At 45.5% G+C, this 24,455-nt stretch overlaps 1 protein-coding gene across 2 annotated transcripts in view; it reads left to right on the top strand.

Moving 5' to 3' along the window:
• Window positions 1–22,285, top strand: part of GPAT4 (glycerol-3-phosphate acyltransferase 4) — a 33,473-nt gene extending 11,188 nt beyond the window's left edge. The window contains exons 2-13 of one of the 2 annotated variants that reach the window (XM_019440694.2): window positions 734–1,742; window positions 9,591–9,660; window positions 9,822–10,122; window positions 10,927–11,001; window positions 11,745–11,834; window positions 12,018–12,111; window positions 12,745–12,860; window positions 13,950–14,005; window positions 14,554–14,639; window positions 18,998–19,126; window positions 19,214–19,293; window positions 21,278–22,285. In XM_019440694.2, coding sequence (XP_019296239.1) covers window positions 1,578–1,742; window positions 9,591–9,660; window positions 9,822–10,122; window positions 10,927–11,001; window positions 11,745–11,834; window positions 12,018–12,111; window positions 12,745–12,860; window positions 13,950–14,005; window positions 14,554–14,639; window positions 18,998–19,126; window positions 19,214–19,293; window positions 21,278–21,386 — 1,371 coding nt within the window. In that variant the 5' untranslated portion in view covers window positions 734–1,577 and the 3' untranslated portion in view covers window positions 21,387–22,285. The remainder of the gene's footprint in view (window positions 1–733; window positions 1,743–9,590; window positions 9,661–9,821; window positions 10,123–10,926; window positions 11,002–11,744; window positions 11,835–12,017; window positions 12,112–12,744; window positions 12,861–13,949; window positions 14,006–14,553; window positions 14,640–18,997; window positions 19,127–19,213; window positions 19,294–21,277) is intronic. The other variant, XM_019440697.2, reaches the window with a different exon arrangement.
• The last annotated feature ends 2,170 nt before the right edge of the window (window positions 22,286–24,455 follow it).

The following is a 24,455-nucleotide window of genomic DNA, read 5'->3' as shown; positions in this document are numbered from 1 at the left end:
AATTTATCTTGAAAATATATTTATATTTGTATTTGCATGTGCATTTTGTGTGCTAAATCACATATACACGTGGTTATTCATTACATTATTTATAACAAAAATGTAGTGTCCAACCTCAGGAAACCAGTTAACTAATTTATGGTACAGTAGTTGAAAACTGTGCACCTGTGAAGAGTGAGGGAGCCCTGTATGCACTGATGGAATATTCTTGCAAGATATAATAAGCTAAAGACACAAAACAAAAAAAAACCCAAGTTGAAGAACAGTGTGCTGAGTATGGCATCATTATTGTTGCCAGATTGAGGGGGGGTGAGCAGAAAAGATCAATTGAGATTTCCTTGTATAAGCGTAGAATTCCTTGGGAAGAATATGAGGCCGATAACATGGTTGCCTCTGCAGATAAGAACTCTGGGTAGCTGGGGGACAAGTAGGAGGGAAATACACTTTTCACAGTATCCCCTCTTTGAGAATGTGTCATATATCCATATACTTTCTATTCAGAAAGTTGGCCACAGATACTATTGAAATCGAAAGCTTATATGGAACATCTCTGTGCTTTCATTCCACATGTGTCTGCTACCTGTTGTTCTGTCCGCTCCCTTTGCCCTTGATGACTTGAGAAGCTGGCACTGAATCTAGGCTTACTCTAAAACAGCTCCCCTCCCCGCTAAAGCATATCAATGTTTCTCCTCTTGATTTGTGTGACTGATGGTGTTTCTGTTTCCACCCCCAGCTTTGGCAGCATGTAAGCAACTTCTTGCCAAGAACCCAGGTCACCGCTGAGAAGGGGGCCTCAGGGAGAAGAATATCCAGAAGAAACCAATGCCAGACGCATCTGGAGTTGCACTCCGCGCAAGCAGCATGAGACATTCTGTGCCAGCATCTGTGTCCTGCTGGCCAAGACTGTAGCTCTCCAGGTTGGAGGGTCCTGGACGCAGCACGCACCAGGAGTCTCTCCAGAGGAAGAATGGGGCCAGATATGAACTTTCTACAATGAACACAATTTTCAGCTTATGAAGGAGTTTTAAGTAAAACAATTATTTAATTTCCACATATTCAAGTTCAATAGCCTTCTGTGTGAGGTGCCAGCAGTCACCCCCCTCCACAGAAGTTATCAGGATTATTCTGGCACCAAGTTGAACTCTTCTTGGTACTTCTGGCAATGACAGATCTTCGGGACAGATTTATCTGCTAAATGCTCTTGAGCAGGAAAGAAAAAGTAAAACTTCTAGAAGGAAAGGAGCATAAGGGGAGCAGAGCAGAGATCCCTCCCATGCTACTCACTTTCACAGAAACTGCTCCCGGACTCAGATGCTTGTGCTGAAGATCGCTCCTGCCTCATTCACCTCTAGAGTCCATCTGTTTTGGGGAGAGCTGGCATTTTTGGGCTGTCCCCTACGGCCTTTTTTTACGGTCCTCCTGCCCCCAGGCAGTCGAATGATGTGAACTTGGAACAGGGTTTGCTATCCTATGGGGACTCGCTTTCTCTCCCAGGCTGGTGCTGTCTGATAGGACCATCCGAAGACAGTGCTTTGTTCTTGGGGAGGAGGGCACTGGCCCTGCCTGGATCCTCCACCATGTTCCTGTTGCTCCCCTTTGACAGCCTGATTGTCAACCTTCTGGGCATCTCCCTGACTGTCCTCTTCACCCTCCTCCTCGTTTTCATCATAGTCCCTGCCATTTTTGGAGTCTCCTTTGGTATCCGAAAGCTCTACATGAAAACCTTGTTAAAAATCTTTGCGGTAAGTTGTGCTGTTTACAAAAAGTTGCTTCACAGAGGAGGGAAGAAATGCTGTTAGCAAAGAGTTGTTCTTGTCTGGCAGATTATTATCTCTCTGTTGCATACAGAGAAAGTTGAGAGACTGGGAAGTGGCATTTTGAGTTTAAAAAAAAAAATGTGTATTTGTGAAAGCCTTCAGCAAACTTTCTTTTCCAGCTAAAGTACTTGAATGTTTGATTCATCTGAGCAAAGGAACCTCCCGTATCTCCACACCTTGCCTATTTATTTAAAAAAGAGGAGCTTAGGATTAAAAATCACTGCCAGACTCTGCCTCTTCTTATGTAACAGATATTGAAACACAGAGCTCCTGTTAAGGTATTTCCTCACTGATACGTGTGGGAGAGACCTTTCTCTAGTTCAAACATTTAACATTTATCTTCCGTAGGTTCTTGCGTTTCGGACAGAAAGAATTAACATGGCAGGTCATTTGATGAATTGGTTTATTTTCCTAAAGATAGAAGAGAAGGACAATAAATTTCTTAACATATGTCAGAACCTAACCAATTATACCCTGAACAAAAGTGGCCACAATGTAAAGGAAATGGGTGAGAAGTAGTATTTCCTAAAGTTGATCTGTGCCACAGGACTTTTAATATCTATCCAAAGAGTTGATAACTTGTTAGCAATATCTGTTTTCAGTCGTCACCAAATCTTCAGGTATTCTTTTTCATAGCTGAGACCATATATAATTTGAGAAATGCAAAATTTGAGAAATTATTTGTTCATCTGGTATCTTACGGTTCATAAAAAATTCAGTCATTTTCCTTTGGTTATTTATTCTTCAGTGGACAGGACATCTACATTTTATCAGTGGAAAATGGAGACTCTGAAAGATTAAGCAAGCTGTATGAAATGTTACTTTATAGTGGGAAATATTTTTATGTATATTATTGAATATTGGGATTTAGTATTTAATATTCCTGTAAGAATTACGATTTTACACTAAAAAATTTTGAGGTGAGATTGACATAAAATTAACCACTTTAAACTGACCTAGGATCTGTACATATTCCCTTTTCCATTTGAATATGTCCCCCAAAATTAATATATTAAAAGTTCATAGCCAATTAAAATCATTCTAATTGTGACTATATTTTTAAATGTATGCTTTTGTGACTTTAATGTAGATAATAATTACACAGTGGAAAATTCATTAGATATACATTGTTGGGCCAATCCATGGGATAGATAATCTTGGCCATCAGAAACTTTCTTTGCTGACCACATCTTGAAAATCACTAGTTCGAGGCACAGTGATTTAGAAGTGCTTCTGGAAATAATGTGTGTATATTTAGGTATATCCAGTTTTGACCTCAAGATTGAAGATTTCAGGAACTAGATTTGCACTTCTTATTTCCTAGCAGTAGTATCAGGGGCTGAGAGGGCTCTGGGTGCTCTTGGCACTGTCCTGTGGAGCTATGTGGGTAATTACAAATTGGCTGTGAGCTAGAGTCAGGTGGGCTAGAAAGGCCTGCTAAATTCCAGCAAGGTTATAGGTGGCTCTGCAAGACTATCTGGTCTTGTCTCACTATTACTGTTCGGAGTTGACCTTAATGGACAGTAAGAACTGAATGCTGTATTTATCAGCATTAGTATTAGACACAAGTTGGATTTGGCCAAACTGGTCATAGATCTTGGAAAGTATACATGTGTGTATCCATGTATACATCTAAAAATACATCTGTGCTTGTGGTTTGTTTTTTTTTTAATTTTTTTTTTAACGTTTATTTATTTTTGAGAAGAGAGAGACAGAGCATGAGTGGGGGAGGAGAGAGAAAGAGGGAGACACAGAATCTGAAACAGGCTCTGAGCTGTCAGCACAGAGCCCGACACAGGGCTTGAACTCATGGACCACGAGATCATGACCCAAGCCGAAGTCAGACTCTTAACCGACTGAGCCACCCAGGCGCCCCTGTTTTTTTTTTTTTTTTTAATAGACTTTTTATTTTACCTTTTTTAGCTCCTTCATCCTTTCTTACATTGGGCTGATAATCTAGAATTTTGGAACTGGAAGGAAGCTCAGAGATCATCTTAATTCTGTGGTTCAGTCTCCCAACTATACATTTGAGTTACCTAGGGAAGCATTTTAAAAGTACTACTTATTTGGGAGTACTAGAATCTTCCCAGAGATTCTGATTCAGTTGGTCTGGATGGGTATTTTTAAACTCCCCGAGTGATTCTGATGTCTGCCATCAAAAGGTAGAATTCTGATTGACTTCCTTATGAATAGGGGCGTGCTTTATGACTTGTTTCTAACAAATAGAAGGTAGTGGATGTTAATTCTACTTTGTAACATGTGAGATTAGGTTAAAAATGGCAATATACCTTCTGTCTGACTCTTGGGATGTTTGCCCCTGGAAGTTAGCTGCCATGTTGTGAGGAAGCCCAGGCTAGGCCGTGTATTAGGTATTCCAGCTCTCAGTCCCAAGGAGGCCCTGACAACCATCATCAACTACCACACACAGGAGTGAGCAAGTCAGCAGAGGATCCCAGCCCTCAGCCTTTGAGCCACCCAGCCGATGTCAAACCTGGTACAATTTGCAGATTCATGAGCAAAATAATTGGTGGTGGTGTTTTAAGCCTCTGAGTTGTGGGGTGGTTTGTTATGTAGCAGTAGATAACCGGACAAATAATATAATATTAAAGAATTTTAAGCATTCGTTGATGTTTACCCAGCTTATAGTACCTTTAACGTTTTGTACGTGTGTTACCTTTTAGTCTTTGGCAACTGCATTCATATGTTGTGGTTAATAGTATATATATATATTATATGTATAATATATGTAATATATGTATAATATGTGTAATATATATTGTATATTACATATGTTATACATATAATACATATTTATATATATATGTATATAACTTTGTATCCATGTTTTGGGATTTTGTCAGCCACTTTTACTGGGTAATCTTCATAAGGATTATTAAAACTGCGTATCTCATGGTCCATACTGTAGCGATACCTGTGCTTTTGGCAGAACGAAGTAAGCCCTGGCTTAACAGCTAGTTTCCCACAATTAGTACATCCTTGTCTGTAAAAGAATGTTGGTATACCTGCCAAGGGGAGAATATGGGTGGGTCAGTGACTTCTCTGTTCCCTGTCCTGGAAGACTTAACTCAGTGTAGGTCTTGTCAGTGCTGAGTTGCAGAAGGTCTTCGTGCGCAGAGGGCAGTAGTGTTCTTTTTTTTTTTTTTTTCCAATATATGAAATTTATTGTCAAATTGGTTTCCATACAACACCCAGTGCTCATCCCAAAAGGTGCCCTCCTCCATACCCATCCCCCACCCTCCCCTCCCTCCCACCCCCCATCAACCCTTAGTTTGTTCTCAGTTTTTAACAGTCTCTTATGCTTTGGCTGGGCAGCAGTATTCTTTAAAAGTGGTTTTGTTTTAATGTTGGTGCTTCACATATACCCTAAACACAGTGATGATGGTATTATTTGGGGTAGAAGTCCTGGGAGTGGACTTCCCACTGAGTTGAAGATGATTTGGGAAAGGAGAAAGGAGAAAGTATAGAAATAGATGGAAAGAAATGACTGGAGTTATTTTCCCTCATAGGCTAGAGATTTATCAGGTCAGGTCAGAGACTGTTGTAATCTAACATTGAAGTACAAAGCTGAAGTGGCTGACAGAGAATGCTAGAAAGCAAGTGGCGGTTGTGAGGAAACCCAAGAGGCTGTACAGTGGGATTGTAGTGGGATGGGCATGAGCTTTCCAATCCAGTGCCCCTTAGCTTGAAATTCAGCGCTCTTCTCACGAGCTCTGCAACTTGACTTCAGTCATCAGGCTTTCCCACGTGCTTCCTCATCTACAGAGCAGAAGTAGTAACAGGTCCTTATGTGCCTATAGTGAACGAGGTCGTGTCAGTCAGGTCTGCCCTCCCAACCCCAGTGAGAAGGGTGATTGTAACATAACCCTGAGTGGCTGAAAGGATGAGCTGAACGAGGTGAGAAGGTGACTGTGGTGGGGAAGATGATGGAAAGTAGTTTTAGGTTTTATCCCTCATCTTTTCATGCGGAGACCTTGATGAAGAGAAATCCTGGGAGTTGATTAATTAAATACAGCCCTTATTGACTGCCTACTACGTGTGGGGCCCTCTCCTCTGTCAGACTCTGCTGGAGTGAGAACATGGGTAGGTTCTGGCTCCCGCCCCTCAAGGTGTTCATAGTCTACGAAAGACAAGTATATGCATACAGAACCAATTTACAATTAGATGCCAATTAAAATACACAGGCAGAGATGAACTCCACAGGAATTAACTAATATTTTGTATAAGGGTTGGCATTTGAACTGGATCTTAAAAAGGCAAAAGCATTCTAGAAGTGCAGACAGTACATAGTTTAGTGGAGTAAAAACATTGGATGCACAGAGGGAGTGAGGTGGATTATAAAACCAAGTGTTTCTTTCTTTTTTTTTTTTTTTTCAGTGTTTATTAGAGAGAGAGAGAGAGCATGAGCAGGGAAGGGCAGAGAGGGAAACCCAGAATTGGAAGTAGGCTCCAGGCTCTGAGCTGTCAGCACAGAGCCCGATGCAGGGCTCAAGCCCACGAACTGTGACATCATGATCTGAGCCGAAGTCGGATGCTTAACCGACTGAGCCAGCCAGGCACCCCAAAACTAAGTGTTTCTTTATCTATTGGAGAACGATTGAAGGTTTTTGAGCAAGGAAGTGACATGATCAGACTGGCAGCATGTGTTTGAGTGGCATGAAGGGAGGAAAGAGCAATTGAATCGCCTTTACATTAATACAGGCAAGAGAATAGGCTAGGGACAAAGGTGATGACATCACACAAGAGGCAGCTGTGGAAGGGTGCCATTTCAGGGGAGGATTGCTAGGACTTGGTGACAGATGGGAAGCTTGAAAGCTTGCATGACCAGAGAGATAGTGATCCTGGGGCCACAGGGAGGGGAGCACTTTTGGGGTTGGGAGGAGGTATGCTGTTTTGAGTTCGCAACATGCTGTTAAGAGCCAGCTGGACTTGAACATGGAGATGACCAGCAGACGATTAGGAATAGAGGTTGGCACTTCTGTGAAGTAAAGATTTGCAGATTTGCTAGTAGCTACTTGGAGGTTACAGCTGAAGCAGGGAAAGAAAAGAGACATTAAAAGAGGTGGTGTTTGCAGGAGAATAAAGGTGCTGGATGATGGGAGCCTGGTTTTTCTAAGGGCCTCATTCTTTGGATATATATGTGGAAAAATGCAGTGGGGGCTGACTGCTGAGATTAGTGCTGCTAAGACTATTAGACGTTACTTGTGATTAAGTCCTAAATTGTAGCATTCGGTAGAAGGAGCAACTAGCAAAAATGCACCAGTGAACCGTCTGCCTTTTTAGGGACTGGGCCTGCACCTCACCTGCCAAGGTCTGCCTTGGGTTTAATGTTACCTGAGCGTGTGGCATTGTTAATGCCCTCACATGGTCTCTTCTCTGGGAGAAGCTGAGAAGGGAATGATTTGGTAATCTGATACTGAGTAGCGTGGTAGATGGCATCTCACATCAGGGGAAGGAGAGGAGGTTCATAGGAATGAACTCTGAACCTAGGATTCTCTGTTTTATTCTGGGTCTCTGAACACTGTACTTCTTTAATAAGGTGACAGCTCATAGAAGCCAGATGTGTGGTTGTCAGACATTGCTCCTGTGCGTCACCCCTTACATTCAGTCTTCTGCACCAGGCTGACGCAGTCCAGTTCACGGATTGGCCCACTCCGTGACAGGCTTTTCGCTGCCAACAACGAGGTTCCTCTAGCCCTGCCCTCCTTCCTCCTACTCTTGTGACTGCACAGTTCCCTTCTAAACCCAGAAGCATTTTGTAATGGACCTGAAGTGTGACAAAGCAAAGCTACAGGTACAAAGCAGGAGGGCAAGGCGATATTTAGGACAGCTCTGTGATAGAGCTGGGAGACATAGAGTCTCATTTGACCTGTACCATTCCCATTAAAACACCACAGCAATCTTGAATTTTGCATAGTGAAGCAGTCCTCACAGACTTCAATTCTAGTGCTCAAGAGGCTTGATACCGTATATTACCTGCCTGTTGCAACCTTGTCTAAATACCAAAGTTGTCCTATAGAACCAAGTTTTTCTGATTCTATGTTTGCTGTACGCATGCAGTCTTGACCAAAATGGAAAAGCCTAAATTCTGGTTGAGCAACCTGTGTCTGTATATGTCAGGCTTGTTCTAAGCTCTCTTGCCCCTATTCATCTTCTCCCTAGATGGACTTCACAGGTGGAATCCACCTTCCTCCATTTTAGGAGCTTCATTTACATTTTCTTCTAGAAAAGATCATCCATGCGTAGAGCCAGAAAACATCAGTGCTAATTAAATACCTGATGTATAGAAAATGGGTGATGTGGGTTTTCTTGCCTTAGACCCCTCTTTGAGTGGGTGACTCTAAGCTGTCTGTTTAAGAAGTTTCCACATGAGGTCAGATCACCGAAGAAACTCGTGTCCTGCCTTTGGCTCTGCTAGACCACGCGGCATAGCCTTCCTACTATGCGTGGCTCTGCCAGCAGAGTCCGCACCAGGCGCTGTAGGCCGTGTGAGTTTTGCTGTGTCACAGAATGATAGCTTGTGTAACTGAGGAAACTGAAGTTTGAAAAGACACCTTTTAAAATATCTGTTCTATTTCTTTGGTCATGGGCATAGCTTTCTGTGTAGCACTAACATTCCAGGCAGGGAGAGTGAGCTTGTTGCCACTTCTCGTTATGAGGGTGGCAGGAGAGACCCTGGCTCGCTGACTTTGGCTAGATGGATGTTAAAGAAGAGAGGCTCTAGGAAGAGGCTTCTTTTCTAGATCGTTTCTGGAATCCGCTATTATTTCAGTAGCAATGAGGACAGTTAGGGTGGTCTGCAGTTTCCCAACCTCTGTCATATACATGATCTCATCTGATCCCAGTGACCCCATGAAGCAGGAGGTTGACATCCTATCAGTCTTATTTTGTAGATGGAAAAGAGTGTTGGAGTGAGGTGATTAAAGGACTTAGCAGAGGTGTCAAACTAGATTTTCTTTAAACCTCCAAGCAGTGTTGTTTTTGTTGTTGTTTTTAATGTATATTTATTTATTTTGAGAGAGAGAGGGAGGAGCAGAGAGAGAGGAGAGAGAGAGAATCCCAAGCAGGCTCCACACTGTTAGCAGGGGGCCCGACGTGGGGCTCGAACTCACATCATGACTCGAGCCGCAATCAAGAGTCGGTCACTTAACTGACTGAGCCACCCAAGTGCCCCTCCAAATAGTGTTTTTGTGTGATTTTGTTTAATACTAAACCACTCTCAGGCCCTTCTATGTCAGGTCTTGGGGTCCTTCTATTAAAAGGCTACTTAGAGGTGGATGGACAGTCTAGACATACAGATTTTTTTAATATTCAAAAACTAAAACTGTGGCTTTTGGAATAATTTGGGAGGTACGTAGCATCAAGTGGTAGGCAGTCGCTTAAAGGATGCTTGATTTTACTGTTTGTGAATAGCTGCTGTTTGGCAGTGACGAGGAAATGCAAGAGGTCTGTGTATCAGCAGTTGGTGAATTCTTTCAGTATCCTGGAGACAAAGATTCAGAGAGAACCTAGGCCTGAGAAACAGACCCAGGTGTCCTCAGGCCTTTGCTATAGATAACTTAACTTTTGTCTCCTTGTTGTCAAGGAGGGGCCTGCTCTAGAAGGAGAAGGCTTTGACTTTCCTTGTAGAGCGGGTGCTTTCTCAGCCACAGTCCCATCTCAGGTGACCAGGATGGGGACTTTCCGGGATGGAAATGGCGGCATTCACTGTGTGAAGAAGGGTCTCATTCCTTGTGTTGCCATTTCCCCCCACAGTGGGCCACCTTGAGAATGGAGAGAGGCGCCAAGGAGAAGAACCACCAACTTTACAAGCCCTATACGAATGGTAAGCCTGGCTCTCACTCCTTATCCCAAACCGTCTATGTTCCTGAGTGCTTGTAATTCCACACATACTCTTCACTGTATCAGAGGGAGGATGTGGACTCTGAATGTTTTTAACGTGCACCCTCCCAACATGCTGCTTGACAGGGGTGTTCTCTTTTGCAGGAATCATTGCAAAAGATCCCACTTCGCTGGAAGAAGAGATCAAAGAAATCCGTCGAAGTGGTAGTAGTAAGGCTCTGGATAATACTCCAGAGTTTGAGCTCTCTGACATCTTCTACTTTTGCCGGAAAGGAATGGAGACTATTATGGATGATGAGGTGACAAAGAGATTCTCAGCAGAGGAATTGGAGTCCTGGAACCTGCTGAGCAGAACCAACTATAACTTCCAGTACATCAGCCTTCGGCTCACGGTCTTATGGGGATTAGGAGTGCTGATTCGATATTGCTTCCTTCTGCCACTCAGGTGAGGGCAGGCCTCATGGGGACAAAAGGCCTGAGCCTCTGCCTCTAAGCCCGAGGTGTGACTGACCTACCTGGGTCGCCCTGCTTTGCTTTCCCGTTTTAGAAAGGATCATGGTATGATTGTGTCACTGGCCAGTCTGTCCGACCCTTGGAAGGGTACACTGGTGATTATCCTTTAGAGGCCCTTGGATTCTCTGCATATCAGACAGAAATAGTTGGGTTTCTTAAAATCAAACTGCTCGCCTACGTGGACTAAACACAGGACCAGGGAACGTGGTGTACTCTGATTACTGCTCCCTGGGCGCGGCTAATTCTTTCCTATAAGTGTGCCTCTCTAATACAGAGGCAACATTGATCTCTCCGTTTTTCTGTAGCATGTACTATTCTGAGTACGCCTTGCTGGCTCCTGGTACCTTCGGGCTCTACTTCCTATTGCTCTACAGAGAAGTTGTGCTTCTGCCAGGGTGCAGAGCCAAAGGGAAGGGTAAGACAGCAGGACAGCAGGTGCCTGAGGGCACAGCAGCCAACAGTAGGCTTTTCCATCGTCATTCTGGCAGCCTGATGCCTGAGGAGGTCGTGTCAGCTGAGAGCCAAATCCACAGTTCACTGGCAGCTTGGAATTCAGATGCTCTCTGGTGATGATAGGCCTGCTCACTTTTCTAGATGGAGCTCTTATCTAGATGGGTCCTGGGTGATCAGGTTTTGGGGGTGGTTTTGTGATGCCCACTTTCATTTTCACATTCTTGATTCTGTCCTTAGTGCAAGGATTTGTGTGCTGTGTTCTCATGGGTCTTCTTCTTTACAGGATAGCTCTTGCTTTCACTGGGATTAGCCTTCTGGTGGTAGGCACAACCGTGGTGGGATACCTGCCAAACGGGAGGTGAGTCCATGTCCACAAATGGTGGCTCCAGCCAGGCCACTCCTTTGGGGACAGCCACATCCACAGCATCTTCGATAGATAAGATAAGCCAGTGATAACAGTGGCATCAGCATGAAGGTTGTGGGTTTTTTGTTGTTTTTTTTCATCAGTCTTGATCTGTGACTGTGTTCTTTTGCCCTCTGACACTCTGGGAAGAGTGTTGAAGGGAGGAACCTCACAGCCGTGGAGTTCAGTGCCAGCAGATTTTACAGCACATTGTTTACTTTTGAGCATTCTGCTGTGTTGATAAATTGGTAAGAGGATAAGAAATATAGGTAGGGCTTTTTCGTGTTGTTTTTTTTTTTTTTTTTTAAGAGAAATTTGTTTCATCTGAAAGTTCGAGAGCTGGCTCTCTTCTTCCCTGGGCTGGTGAGGTCAGACCCTCTGTCCTTTGCCCTGCCTCTAGGTGTTGGCTGGGAAGGAAGAGAATTGAGGAGACTCACCTGTGGTGGACATTTGAGAGCTATAAATTCTAAACCCATTAACTTAGGTGAATTTAAGCAATTCTCCTCATTTCTTTGTGTCCTCATATGCAGTCATAAAGACACTATTACATTGTAGTTTTATCATATCCACCAATATTTATAAAAATACTTAGCAGTCATAAAGGACTGTAGGCATGATAATTACATTGTTAGAGTCAGTAACTTTCCTGCCTTCCCCTGCGTAAAATAAAAACAAAAATCTTTGTCCTGTTGTATCAGGTTTAAGGAGTTCCTGAGTAAACATGTTCACTTAATGTGTTACCGGATCTGCGTGCGAGCCCTGACAGCCATCATTACCTACCATGACAGGTGAGGTCACTTGGTATGATGTGGAGGGAAATGGCACTGGCAAAACACAACCTACCTGCAGCCAGCCCACGGGGGCTCTTCTGAGCTCTCAGAGCTGCTGGATCTGGTGAGGAGGGGGGCAGCAGGCTCCACATGAATGGTTTCCCATGGATTTTTGTTGCTTTGCATATGTTTTAAACACAGGGAAAACAGGCCTCGAAACGGTGGCATCTGTGTGGCCAATCACACCTCTCCCATTGATGTCATCATTTTGGCCAGTGATGGCTACTATGCCATGGTAAGACCTTCTTCTGTTGCTTTCTTGGGCAAGTAAGAACTTTAGAATGCTCAGGGCTAGGACGCTTCTGGTCCCTTCATAGATCTCTTACCTAAGGGTGTAAACATGGAGCCATGTTTTTACATGTGGGCCCCAACATAGATTGTAGCCTTTGTTTCTATTGCTTTGAGAACTCCTCGGTACTTTGATAGGAAGTATTCTGATCAGAGTAACTGAGTGCGGTTGGAGATTAGACTTTGGATGTTTAGGTAGACCACGGGAAGGGGTGAAGGACAGGGAAGGATTTGAAAGGACTGGGTTCAAGGGCATTGGACAATCTGCCCAGGGAAAGCATTTTTACACAAGGTATTGCTCAGCTCCATTAGTTCTTTTTAGGGCTTTCAGTTTAGTTCTTTTTAGGGCTTTCAGCTGTGTTTTCAATTACATATTTTTGCTTTGGCTGATTAAAAGGCGAATGTAAGATTCAGGGAGTCTAACAATGGTGTCTTTATAGTGAGAAACGTGTTGATCAGTAAAATGTTAGAGGGTGAGAGGTCGCGGTACTTTCCTTTTGGGATCTGGGGCTTTCTCCACAGAGTGGGGGATTTGTGTGAGGATGGTTTCACTCCCAGTTATTCCTTTGTGTGAGGTTAGGTGGGTCAAGTGCACGGGGGACTCATGGGTGTGATTCAGAGAGCCATGGTGAAGGCCTGCCCACACGTCTGGTTCGAGCGTTCTGAAGTGAAAGATCGCCACCTGGTGGCTAAAAGGTAAATCAATGAAATGCCATTGCTCCGTGAGACCAGTTAGAATATATGCATTTTAGGGGTAGTTATCCCTCCACAGTGGAATTATAGTGTCTTCTACACTGAGCCTAGACTGCTTTCATAGTAAAACATTTTTTTCCCTAAAATACGGAATATAAAAAGTATAGAAAGCCTAGTATCATTTGTCAAGTTAGTAACGTCTATTAATTAACCTTTTTTATTCCTTGTGATAAACGTATGAACTTTAAAAAAAATTTTTTTTAATGTTTATTCATTTTTTGAGAGACAGAGACAGAGCATGAGAAAGGGAAGGGCAGAGAAAGAGGGAAACACAGAATCCAAAGCAGGCTCTGTGCTGACAGCTCAGAGCCCAATGCGGGGTTCCAACCCACCAACTATAAGATCATGACCTGAGCGGAAGTCAGACACTTAACCGATTGAGCCACCCAGGTGCCCCTAAACATATGAACTTTTAACGCTATCTGAAATCTCAAGGTGAATTCATTATCACAAATAAAAACCAACTTAAGGCAATGGAACCAAGTGCTTCTCTGTTTTCAAGTTTGAAAGAAAGGTAGATGTGGTGTAAGCAATGGTGAGAGCTTTGCAGGGAATGGAGAGCAGCAAGACTCAGGTGAGGCGGTATTCCACAGGGCAAATGGACCTGCCATTGGACTCCCTTTACCTCATCTCTCAGGGATGGTGTAAAGCCAGGTGGACTGTAGGTCCAACCCAGCATGGCTGTTAGGAAGTCCAGAAGTCCAGTAACAGGTGTTTATTGAGGGTGCTGTCCTCAAGGCCCTGTGGCAGGCACCTTCTTTTAGTAGCCCCAAGTTTGAGCAGTGTCCTCTACATAGATGTTAAGACTGCATTCGATAGTTGTAGGAGTTAAATAGTAGTCATCTGATTTTCTGTGTCTTCATAAGCTTTGTCTTTATACAATTTAGACTGTGGGTTTGTAAAAGATAGTCGTTATTTGTTAACTCGTATACGACATCCCCTGTGACATCTGCATAGGTTGTTTTATAAGTGCATTTGGTGATGATGGACATAAGGCTGTCTGAACCTTTGTTCTATTTGTCTCTTCTAAAGACTGACTGAGCATGTGCAGGATAAAAGCAAGCTACCCATCCTCATCTTCCCAGAGGGTAAGAAGGGGTCGATCACTGCAAAGAGTTTCTGGGTGGGGAGGGTGGGAAAGCCATGCAGGATGATGACTCTGCTGCCACCTCAGACCAAGTCCCCCAACCCTTGCAGGGGTTCTCTGTTTTCACTGAATAATGTTCGGTCCCCCTCAAAATTTGTTGTGGGACTGAACACTCAGGAAAGTTCAGAATTTGGACTGAAGGCCATAGTGTGACCTTTCCCAATGCAGGAGTCCCCTCTATAGTATTGTCAGTGGGATCTCAGCTTCATGTAGATTCTTACTGAGACCTCCCAAGTCCACTGAGTGGCTCTGGCCTTTTATCTAATCTGGGTGTGTTAATTGGGAAAATGATCTTGTACTAGAGTAAGAAACAGTACAGTGTCTTGCTTATCCCTTTTAGGTATTCATCCATAAGCTATGGAGATGACAGATTTATCCTGTTTGAAAAGCCATTAAAAGAGGTTTTATTATTGTATTTAGTCCTTAAACTCCTAGTCTCTGAGGTAAAGGACCAAAAGAAATAGCATTTTACTCTCTTCTGCATTTTAGGAACCTGCATCAATAATACATCAGTGATGATGTTCAAAAAAGGAAGTTTTGAGATTGGAGCCACAGTTTACCCTGTTGCTATCAAGGTACAATCAGGACCTCTGAGGGGACATGTGGTTGTTACCGCAGATGCCATGAATGGGACACAGCAAGAGAAAGGGGAGGAAGAAGCTGGTGTCACTGGTTCGTGGGTTGATCCTCCAGTGGAGCAGCTTGGGCTTGGCTAGTGTGGGTAGAGTGTGCTGGAGGAGGAGACCGTGGAATTGTTCACAGTCTCCAGCCCATTAGAAGGGGCAGGGGAGGGGCTGAATGAGGAACAGCCAATTAGAGCCCACACCTCACTGCCACCACCAGATTCAGGAGGTGGGGGACCCTTCACAAGCTTTGCTTGTCGCCACCCTCCCCCCCCCATCACCTCTTTCTTCCTAAACCTACCCAGAATGCAAGGTACTCCACTCGAAGAGGAGGCTTGCCGCAGGGAGTTGAGGGTGTGGCCCGGCTGGATTTGTACAGTTGGTGGAGAGGCCAGCACGGATGGCTACAGATGTGTTCTTAACACTGAAGGAAGAGACAGCTCCACATCTTGGGCTGTGATGTCATTTTCTGTACCAGGAACAGCTTATGAAAATGAAATGCACCCAAAGAGCTCGTCTAGGCTGCTCCCCCACTTTTCGGGTGCTTGTACCTCTAACTGCTCAGACTTACCTGGGAGTATAGAATTCAGTCAGTTTCTCTTTTTTCTCCTTCCTGCCCCCCATCACGTCCATCTGATTTTATAAATACTTACATTGTACTATTTCTAAAAGAATACTATGATTTCTAAACACCACAGGCTGTTGTCAGTATGTTTAAAGTATTGACGTTGAAATCTCAGATCAGGGTGAAACAATGAGTAAATCTGTGTCAGTTATACTTAGAATTTAGTCTCTATACTTTTGCAAGGGTCTGCTTGCTGTTTGCAGAGCATTATTTTGAAAGAATCACTGTCACTTTGCCAGCACAGCTCGCGCAGTTGAGGAAGAGGGGTTTCTCCTGGGTAAGCAAACACTCACCAGCCCTCCCCTTAACTAGGGAGGCAGAGCTCCAGTGCAGGAATGGCACATGAACAGTGGCTGTAGGGTAACTAACTGATCCATGGGTCAGGGCTGCGTAAGCCACCTGTTGAGGGTGCTGTCTCTGGGAACTCAAGAAAGAAAACAGTCCATTAACTGTGTCTGCTATGGGGAAGAACCTGGCGAGCGGTTTTTGTGTCATGTGCATGCCGTCCTGCATTTGAATGTACTAGGGATCCTGGGCTGCTCTGTACATGCTCGTAAGAAACAAGTTCCTAGAGGAGGCCCTTCCTCACTGTCCCTGCTCACTCCGGAACATCGGTTCTTTACAGCTGTGTCAACATCACCTGGGAGGACTGGGAAAATGCAGATTGCTGGGTGTTTCTGAACTTGCATTTCTAACCCATTCTGGGTGCTGCTGATGCGCTGGTTTGGGAACCCTGCTGTGGAGCAGTGGTTCTTAACAAGTTTGGGTACGTGGACCCTTGGGGCAGTTATGGCTCTTCTCCAAAGAAAAAGGCATGTAAATTTTTAAAAAAAAAATTTTTTTAATGTTTATTTTTTGAGAGAGCACAAATGGGGCAGGGGCAGAGAGAGGGGGACAGAGGATCCAAAGCGGGCTCTGTGCAGATAGCAGCGAGCCCAGTGTAGGGCTCGAACCCACGAACTGCAAGATCATGACCCAAGCTGAAGTCGGACACTTAACCGACTGGGCCACTCAGGTGCCCCAAAAGGCATGTAAATTTTACATATAATTTCATTCCCTTCCCAAATTTATTAACAAACACTTATGATTAAGAACTTCTGCTTGGGGTGCCTGAGTCCTTTGAGCATCCGACTTGATTTTGGCTTAGGTCATGAACTCAGGTTTGTGGGATGGATCCCCCGTGTTGGGCTCCCCACTGAGTGTAGAGCCTGTTTAAGATTCTCTCTTCCTCTGCCCCTCTCCAACTCCAGGTTTCTTCTTCTCTCAAAGAAAACAAAAAACAAAAAAAAAACCTTTTGCTCTACAACTTTGCTAGTTGTTATAAAGCCTTCATTGGTAATCAAATTTGGACAATCTTAGCAATTTCAAGGCTCTTACTACATTTGCACCAAAATTAAACCATTATTTGACTTTGAGAAATTTATTACTATTTTGAGTTTTTGCTTTGTTTTTCTCTCAACAGTGTCTGCCCAGCATGGAACAGAAAATCAACTCTAAACAAAGTGCTGGCACACATAACATCAACTATTTTATCCATATAGTGCTTATAAAATGTAACACCACTTTCTTCAAAACATAAACATTAGCTTCTCTTTTTTTCTTTTTTTAAAAACTTATTTATATTCAAGTTAGTTAATATACAGTGTGGTATTGGTTTCAGGAGTAGAACCCAGTGACTCATCACTTCCATGTAACACCCAGTGCTCATCCCAACAAGCGCCCTCCTTAATGCCCATCAGCTCTTTAGCCCATCCCCCACCACCACCCCGCCAGCAACCCTCAGTTTGTTCTCTGTATTTAAGAGTCTCTTATTTTTCCTCCCTCTCTGTTTTTATCTTATTTTTCCTTCCCTTCCCTGTGTTCATCTGGTGTGTTTCTTAAATTCCAAGTATGAATGAAACCATATGCTATTTGTCTTTTCTCTGACTTATTTTGCTTAGAATAATACCCTCTAATTCCATCCACAATGTTGCAGGTTAGCAAGATTTCATTCTTTTTGATTGTGAGGAGTACCCCATTATATGTATACACCACATCTTCTTCATTTATCTGTTGAAGGACATTTGGGCTCTTTCCTTAATTTGGCTGTTGGTGATAGTGCTGCAGAGAGATTCTAACAGGGGTTTGTAACTCTTTCTGTTTATAAATTGCAAGCCATAAGTAATAGATCAGGGATGGCCATACAAAGGGATGCCAGTTTCAAATGGAGGAAAAAATTATGCTTGAACAGTTTTCGTTTCTCTGTGCAGTTTTTAAACATTAGCTTCTATTTAAAACTCGTTCTTCTCCTTTATTTCCCTTTGCTATTATAATATAAACTCACAAAGCTTTCTATAAATTTGAATTTCTTAGTTGAGTCTGTAATTTAATCTAAATGTCTTCCTTCCTGTAGTCAGTCCACAACTAGGCATAATTATCCAATTTCTGTTCTGAGAATCATAAAGTGGCTTGGAGAGCCTTAGAAAAGATTGTGTAGTCCAAATCCTGCCCCAGCCTGTCAAGTGCCTTAGTCTCCACAGCGTCCCTGCTGGTGTTCCTTCTCGAGCTTCTGCAGAGAAAGGGCATTTCTGACACAGTGGCAGCTAGGTCCTGTGGGAGAACTCTTGAGATTCTGCCTCTTTCTAATTTTCCCCATTCTGGTCCCCGTCTTTGCGCTATAATTACAGTCTGGTGTCATGTCTGTGAGAGCCCTTCAGACACGTGCTGGCAGTTGCAGGACAGTCGGTTCGGTCATTGTCTTCGAAGACTGTGTTCCTTTTGCTGCTGCTTTGATAGCTTGCACAGCTCTCCCAACCCTGCTTACCTGCTGCTTAAATTCTTCTTCTGTTGGTGAGACTGCGGGTCACGGTGTCAGCCACTTTTCCCACAAGATACCACTGGAGTACAGCCTTAGCCTCCACTAGAGTCATTGGCAAAAGAAAGTCTCTGTTGAGCCTGCCGCTTGGCAGGGAGGGCAGCACGCGTGTGGTGGCCTCGTGAGCCGTCGCACCCCTGTTCCCTCTAGAATGCTGGCGATGTGATCAGAGCAGAGCCTCCCGCTTAAACAGATCATTAGCTTTGTTAGAGGTATAATTACAGAAGCATAGCGTAAGCTTTGTAATTGTCTTCTCCTTGGTCCGGAGCACCAGAAATGATCTTAAAAACTTGGCAGTGATGTGAGAAGGTGTCTCTGTTTGAGTGAGGCACATGTAGAAGCATTGAGGAGTGAAGGACACCATTGTTGGAGATAGGGTTTGTGAGCGGGTGCGGGATGGTGGGGGCAAGGATGACGGGGGCAAGGATGGTGGGATGTCGGTAATGGTTGAATCTGGGGAGTGGAGATATGGCAGTGTCTAATCCTCTTCTCTGGTTTTGGATCTGCTTAAACATGTACAACTACATACACCCATGAATGAGTAAAACCTGAAATGGATCAAAGAGAAGGAGGACGTTTGTTGGGGGAAGGCGGTTCAGAGAGTCCTCCCTAATGATCCACAGCAAAATCTGAGTCAATCAGGGGGTTCGTGTTGCTAAAGGTCATAGTGCCCAGGTGTAGAATCATTTCAGAAGTGTTCATGGAGGGGTCTGAGTATGGCTTTCTGGTACTGATACTGCCCCAGGTGATGTATTCACAAAAGTTGCTGTTGACAACCCACCTCGTTTGAACTACTGACTTCTTACCATCCAATTTTCCACTCTTTTTCAGTATGACCCTCAGTTTGGTGATGCCTTCTGGAACAGCAGCAAATATGGGATGGTAACGTACCTGCTGAGAATGATGACCAGCTGGGCCATTGTCTGCAGTGTTTGGTACCTGCCTCCCATGACCAGAGAGGTGGGTCCCCACACCATGCAGAAGTCTTCACTTCTATCTGTGTGACATCAGCCTGTGTTGAGTGGTCTCATTTATTCTTTCTCACAGACTGATGAAGATGCCGTCCAGTTTGCAAATAGGGTGAAATCGGCCATTGCCAGGCAGGGAGGGCTCGTGGACCTGCTTTGGTGAGTCAGAGCCGGGTTTTATCAGCTGAGTGTAGCAGGATGGGAATTTCTGAAGCAGAAGCTGAATTGCTGACTCCATTTACAAAGAATCCGCCTTCTCCCTGTTGTAGAGAATTCAGCTTGTCAGCCTTGGAGAGTGAACAGTTTGACTCCTTTCTCCTGGTGTCAACTCAGAAGTAGTCCATGCCGCCCTAACTTTGGGGAACACAGAGCCCAGCATGACTAGACTGAAGCAGTTGATTCTGTGTACCTTCTGGGTTTGTGTTAGTCTACCAGAGCACCAGGCAGTCCTGGTCCTTCAGAAGGGCTGGCCTGATGCTGGTCTGGAAACTTCATAGAAGCACTGGGCTCTCTGATCTTGTACATTTGGCAAAACTGGACTATCCTTGGAAAGACAGAAGTTTCCTTTATTGTATTTGGCTTGTTACCTATTAGAGCAGCAGTTGGCAAACTTTCTCTGTAGAGTCAGTAAATTTTTTACTTTGTGGATCATGTGGTCTCCGTTGTAACAGCTTAAGTGTGCCATCGTAGTGTGGTGGCAACCAGAGACTGTGTGAACAAAGGAGCATGCCTGTGTTCCAGTAAGACTTTATCAGGACAGTTACCAGGCTGCATTCGGCCCACGGGCCATAGTTGTGGACCCTTACGCCAGAATATGCAATAGTTAGCCTCCAAATTACAGGACTGTGATCGGGAGGAATGCTGGTTCAGGGAAATCATTCCATGCCCTAGGACCCTTTGTTTTAAGCACAAGGGTGAGTTCTATAGGGCATTTGACTAAAGTGGGCATTACGGGGAAAGAATGTAGAAATTCAAATTTGATACTGACATGTGGATTCTTAGGTGATGGCATGGCTCTCAGGTATGGCCTTTTAAAAATTGCTTCCCTTATCGAACACTCCTCATCAGCCAGACGCTGTGCTGAGGCTGCTCTAGGTGCCGAGCTCACTCCGTCCTCACAGCAGGTGCCTGCAGTATGAGCATTGTTACTCCCATCTTACAAACAGGACACCCGCACTCAAGAGAGGTCAGGTAACCGTTTTCACAGTCACAGAGCAAGCAGTGGAGCCAGACTTTGAACTCCGGTCTGACAGGCTGCTGGAGCTGGAGTGTTTGCCACTGCCCGCATGCCCTGTCCGCGAGGCCTAAGAACGACCAGCGTGACTACCTTTGCCATGGCTTGTAAAGGGGCAGCAGATGGTACGGGCATCAGCATAAGGTCCGTCCAGACTTTCTCTGCCATGGCCACCTCCATAACTCAAAGGGGGAAAAAAGCTGTAGTGGAAAGCCTGAAGGTGGACTGGGGCTTCCATTAGTTGTTGAAGGTGAGAGATGCTCATTCTAGGGTGTAGGCGAGCAGTTGGGGTGATGAATGGGAGTGGGACTTTGAAGAAGCAAATCCAAGTATAGGGAATTGATTGGGAGATATTGGGGGGCGGTGCCAGGGTTGTCAGCCCAGGACCCTGAGAGTGACTTGGTTTCCTTTGCAGCACTGTCCCTCACGCACAGAAGAAGTCAGGAGTGGCAGCTCCCCTTGTTTGTTGTTGGCATGAATTTGCAGAATCCCTGGGTCTGAATTTACAGATTTTATCCCACAGATCAGATGTGCGGATTCATTATAGTCTCAGTGTTTCTTAAAGCTTGGCTCACATTCCATGATCCCAGAATACCTCCTGTATCTTTTGTAAGGTGAGGGCAAATTGGTAGAAAGAATTGTAAACTCCTTGGTAGGTTGAAGTGATTACAAAGTGCCTTGAACATGAGTGGGGAGTTCTGACCCCAGGGCAAGAGTGAGAGCTATAATAGAAACGGTGGAGTTGGGGCGTGCAGCCTCACTACTGACGGCACCTCGGGAGGGAGAGAGCCACGGGGTACTTTTGTTTCTGACAGGTTCTTCTTGGGTTTGGAGCAGCGTGTTGCTGCTGGCTGTGACTGGGTGGGCTGGAGGCCTTCTTTGCTCTTACACCAGCCTTTCTCCCATCAGGGATGGTGGTCTGAAGAGGGAGAAGGTGAAGGACACGTTCAAAGAGGAGCAGCAGAAGCTGTACAGCAAGATGATCGTTGGGAACCATGAGGACAGGAGCCGGTCCTGAGCCCGCGCCTCGCGCTGGCTGGAGCCACCACTCGCGGGCCTGACCCGCGAGCCAGCTGGAGCTGCCACCGCCCCCTGCCACCCCCACTGCTGCGTCCTTGCCACCTGCAGGGCTCCTCAGGCCGCCCTGGAGCCTAGGACTCCAGCTTCTTCAGGACCGCCCCGGGGACCCCTGGGCTTGCCATCGGAAGCGGACGCCGCTGGGGGCCGCTGCCTGGGATGGGACACCCTTCTTGTCTTCTTTACAATGAGTCCATTGGGGGAATGCCATTAAAGTCCCCTCTCCACCTGCACACATGTGGGACTGAGTGGTCGGGAAGAATCGGCCGTGGGCCTGTGTTTGGTTTGTTGCGGGTGCCACGTGCCAGGGGCTCTGCTGGGGAAGGGGTCCACCCGTGCGCGAGGAGACAGCGCCGAGGCGGTGCGGCCTGCTTTGGCCTGAACATCACCCCCTGCCCCGGAGCTCTGCAGACTGGATGGAAAGAAAACTGTTGTCTGCAGGGGCTCTCAGCAAAGCGAGGTTTCATTCCTGTGCTGCTGCCACGGGCAGTCACCAGAGGGGACGGTGAGAAGCAAGGTGATCGGTGACTAGCGTGTGGTGGGAACCAAGAGTCATTTTGTGTTCCAGCTCCAGTGCTAACCCTGAACTCCCACGTGACTTGCTCTCTGTTAACTCGTGCCTCGGTTTCCCCATCTGTAACCTGGCTCAGGAGGGGAAGGGTGGTGATACCTACCTCACAGGGTTGTTGTGGGGATTGAAGTGCTACTTTGAAGGACAAGTTGCTCAGTGTTACAAGTGTAGGTCCATGAAACGTGGCAGGACAAGGTCTGAGCTCAGAGCTGCTGCAGAGGGCTTTGGGTTTGTTTCTGTGAGTCAATAAAATTGTCTCTGATGGTCAATGATCCGAGGGGTTTTTCCCTTCCCTCTGTCTCCCCTGGCTGCAGCCCTAAGTAACATGTCTCTTAACAGCAGTTACAGGTCTCTGACTTGACCATAACCCCAAGACTGTAGGGAATCCACCTGACTTCTGGACTGAGGAATAGTATTATTCAGAAGGAGCTACCGCTCCTGTTGGATGTTTGCATATCTGTCTGGTTAACTTGGAATTTCCAGCACAGATGAGCTGTGGATTTCTGCGTGGATAGGTGCAGTGGGATTAGAGGCGTACGAAGAGGCACTGTTTGTTGGGGTTGGGGACAAAGCAGACGAGGCAGGCAGTCTGGATGGAAGGACGGTGGAAAGCAACAAGGACCTATGGGGGCAAGGAAGGAACGGAGGCTCTGGAAGGGTTAGTGAGGGGGCCAGGTGGGTTCTGGCTGGGTGTGGGCTCCCACACAGCCAGAGGAGAGCTGCAGGCCTCGTGCGGTCCCTGCATCCACCCACGGTCACTGTGAGGGCAGGTCTGAAGCCTAGCAACCCTCACCAGTTCTGGCTTCTAGGGTCTACAAATTTCACATACCTAATGAGAGAGAGAGAGTTGCCTCATCCCCAGCATTCACCCATCCATCCATCCATCCATCCATCCATCCATCCATCCCCACTCCCTCCCCTTCCCCCCCCAGCATGGTCATGACACCTTTCAGGATTTGCACCAGCTGTGGTAAGCGGTGCCTCTCCGAGGCCACCCTCTGGCCTGTGACAGGATGATGTGGAAGGGCAGCCCTGCTCCTGAGCCACTGACGTGATAGCACTTTGTCTTTTCTGCCCTTAGTCTGACTCTTGCCCTACCTACTTCCTGTTCCTTTATCTCCCTTCCTAGCCTCCCCTTTCCTCTTACCTTTCACCTCGCTAGCCAGTGAAAGATTATTTTTCTCTCAAATAAAAACACTGTTTTGACTGTAGGGAACAGCCTCTTATGAACTGTTTTACCAAGAGTAAACAGTGGTTTTCAGCCTTTAGAGGAGGCAATATTTATAGTGTTTAGTGTTTAACAACCGTCTGGGATGATCTTTAAAATTGGTCTTGAAGATCAAGTTCCCTTTTTAAAAGTTATTTTTTTAAAAGCTGCCTGCTGTTCAGTACATTTACATCATGGTTTTCATCAGTGTGCTGAAAACAATGAGAGAAAACAAGAAACTACGAAAACAGGCCTATCTTGCTGATGGCACGGCAGAGTGTTACAAAAGCTGGGGTTAGAGTCACTGCTGTGTAAAAGAAATACTAGCAGAAACTAAGCTAGGATTATTCTACTGTTTTACTAGGAGCAGAGATGTGCATCACACCTCAAAAAAAGCACTCTCTAAAACTTTATTTAGTGCTTGTCACAAGCATGGAGAGTCCTCAGGCTACACCATCCTCTTTCACTGGGGACCCGCAGGCCCCGCATTATCCATAAGGCAGGAAGGAGTTCCATCTGGGATGGCTGGCCGGGTCTTGAGTTGTAAAACCTCACACCACCTAGGAAGAACATGTAAGGCAATGTCAAGTCCAGAATACTCTTGCCCTCAGGATCCTAGGAACAATGAGGATGACCCTGGCATAAAACTAACGGCATCAATTAGTGGGGAGCACGGGCCAGCTTCTAATCCCACTTCCTAACCTGCTACTCATTTGCCGTTCTCTTTTTCTTGCGTTCCTGATCCACAATTAAGGGCTTGGGCTAGATGGCCTCCAAAGCTCTTCCCACCTCAAGTGTCTGTAAGTTTTAAACCCATGGCTCAAACTTTAGCTCTAAGTTCTAAAGCCATCTAATTCAGAAATATGTCCGTTTGTATCCACTTGATTTCTCCAGAACATCAGGGCTGGTGAAACTTGACTCCATCAGAGGGGCCCTGGTGTCCGGGTGAAGTGAGGCCGGGCAGGTTTGAATGTGGAGATCAGCTGTTTTCACTCAAATATGAGATCCCTCCGCCCCCTCGCCCGGCTAGTTAGAGAAGGAGTTTTCAAAACAGGCAAGTAAAATTCCCCTGTCAGAGGAAGCTCAGAAGGCTGCCAGCCACGCCGGAGATCAGCAAGCTCAGCTCGATGGGGCGGTTTGGGATGGCAACCTCGTGGACGATAGAACGAACTTTTCAGAACTTGGTTCTTCACTGTGTCAGCTCCCCACCCCTCGCTATTGCAGCGCTTCAG

This window comes from Panthera pardus, unplaced genomic scaffold (assembly GCF_024362965.1).
Source record: "Panthera pardus isolate Hobbes unplaced genomic scaffold, ASM2436296v1 HiC_scaffold_13, whole genome shotgun sequence".
NCBI lineage: Eukaryota > Metazoa > Chordata > Mammalia > Carnivora > Felidae > Panthera > Panthera pardus.
This window is presented reverse-complemented; position numbering and strand designations above follow the sequence as displayed.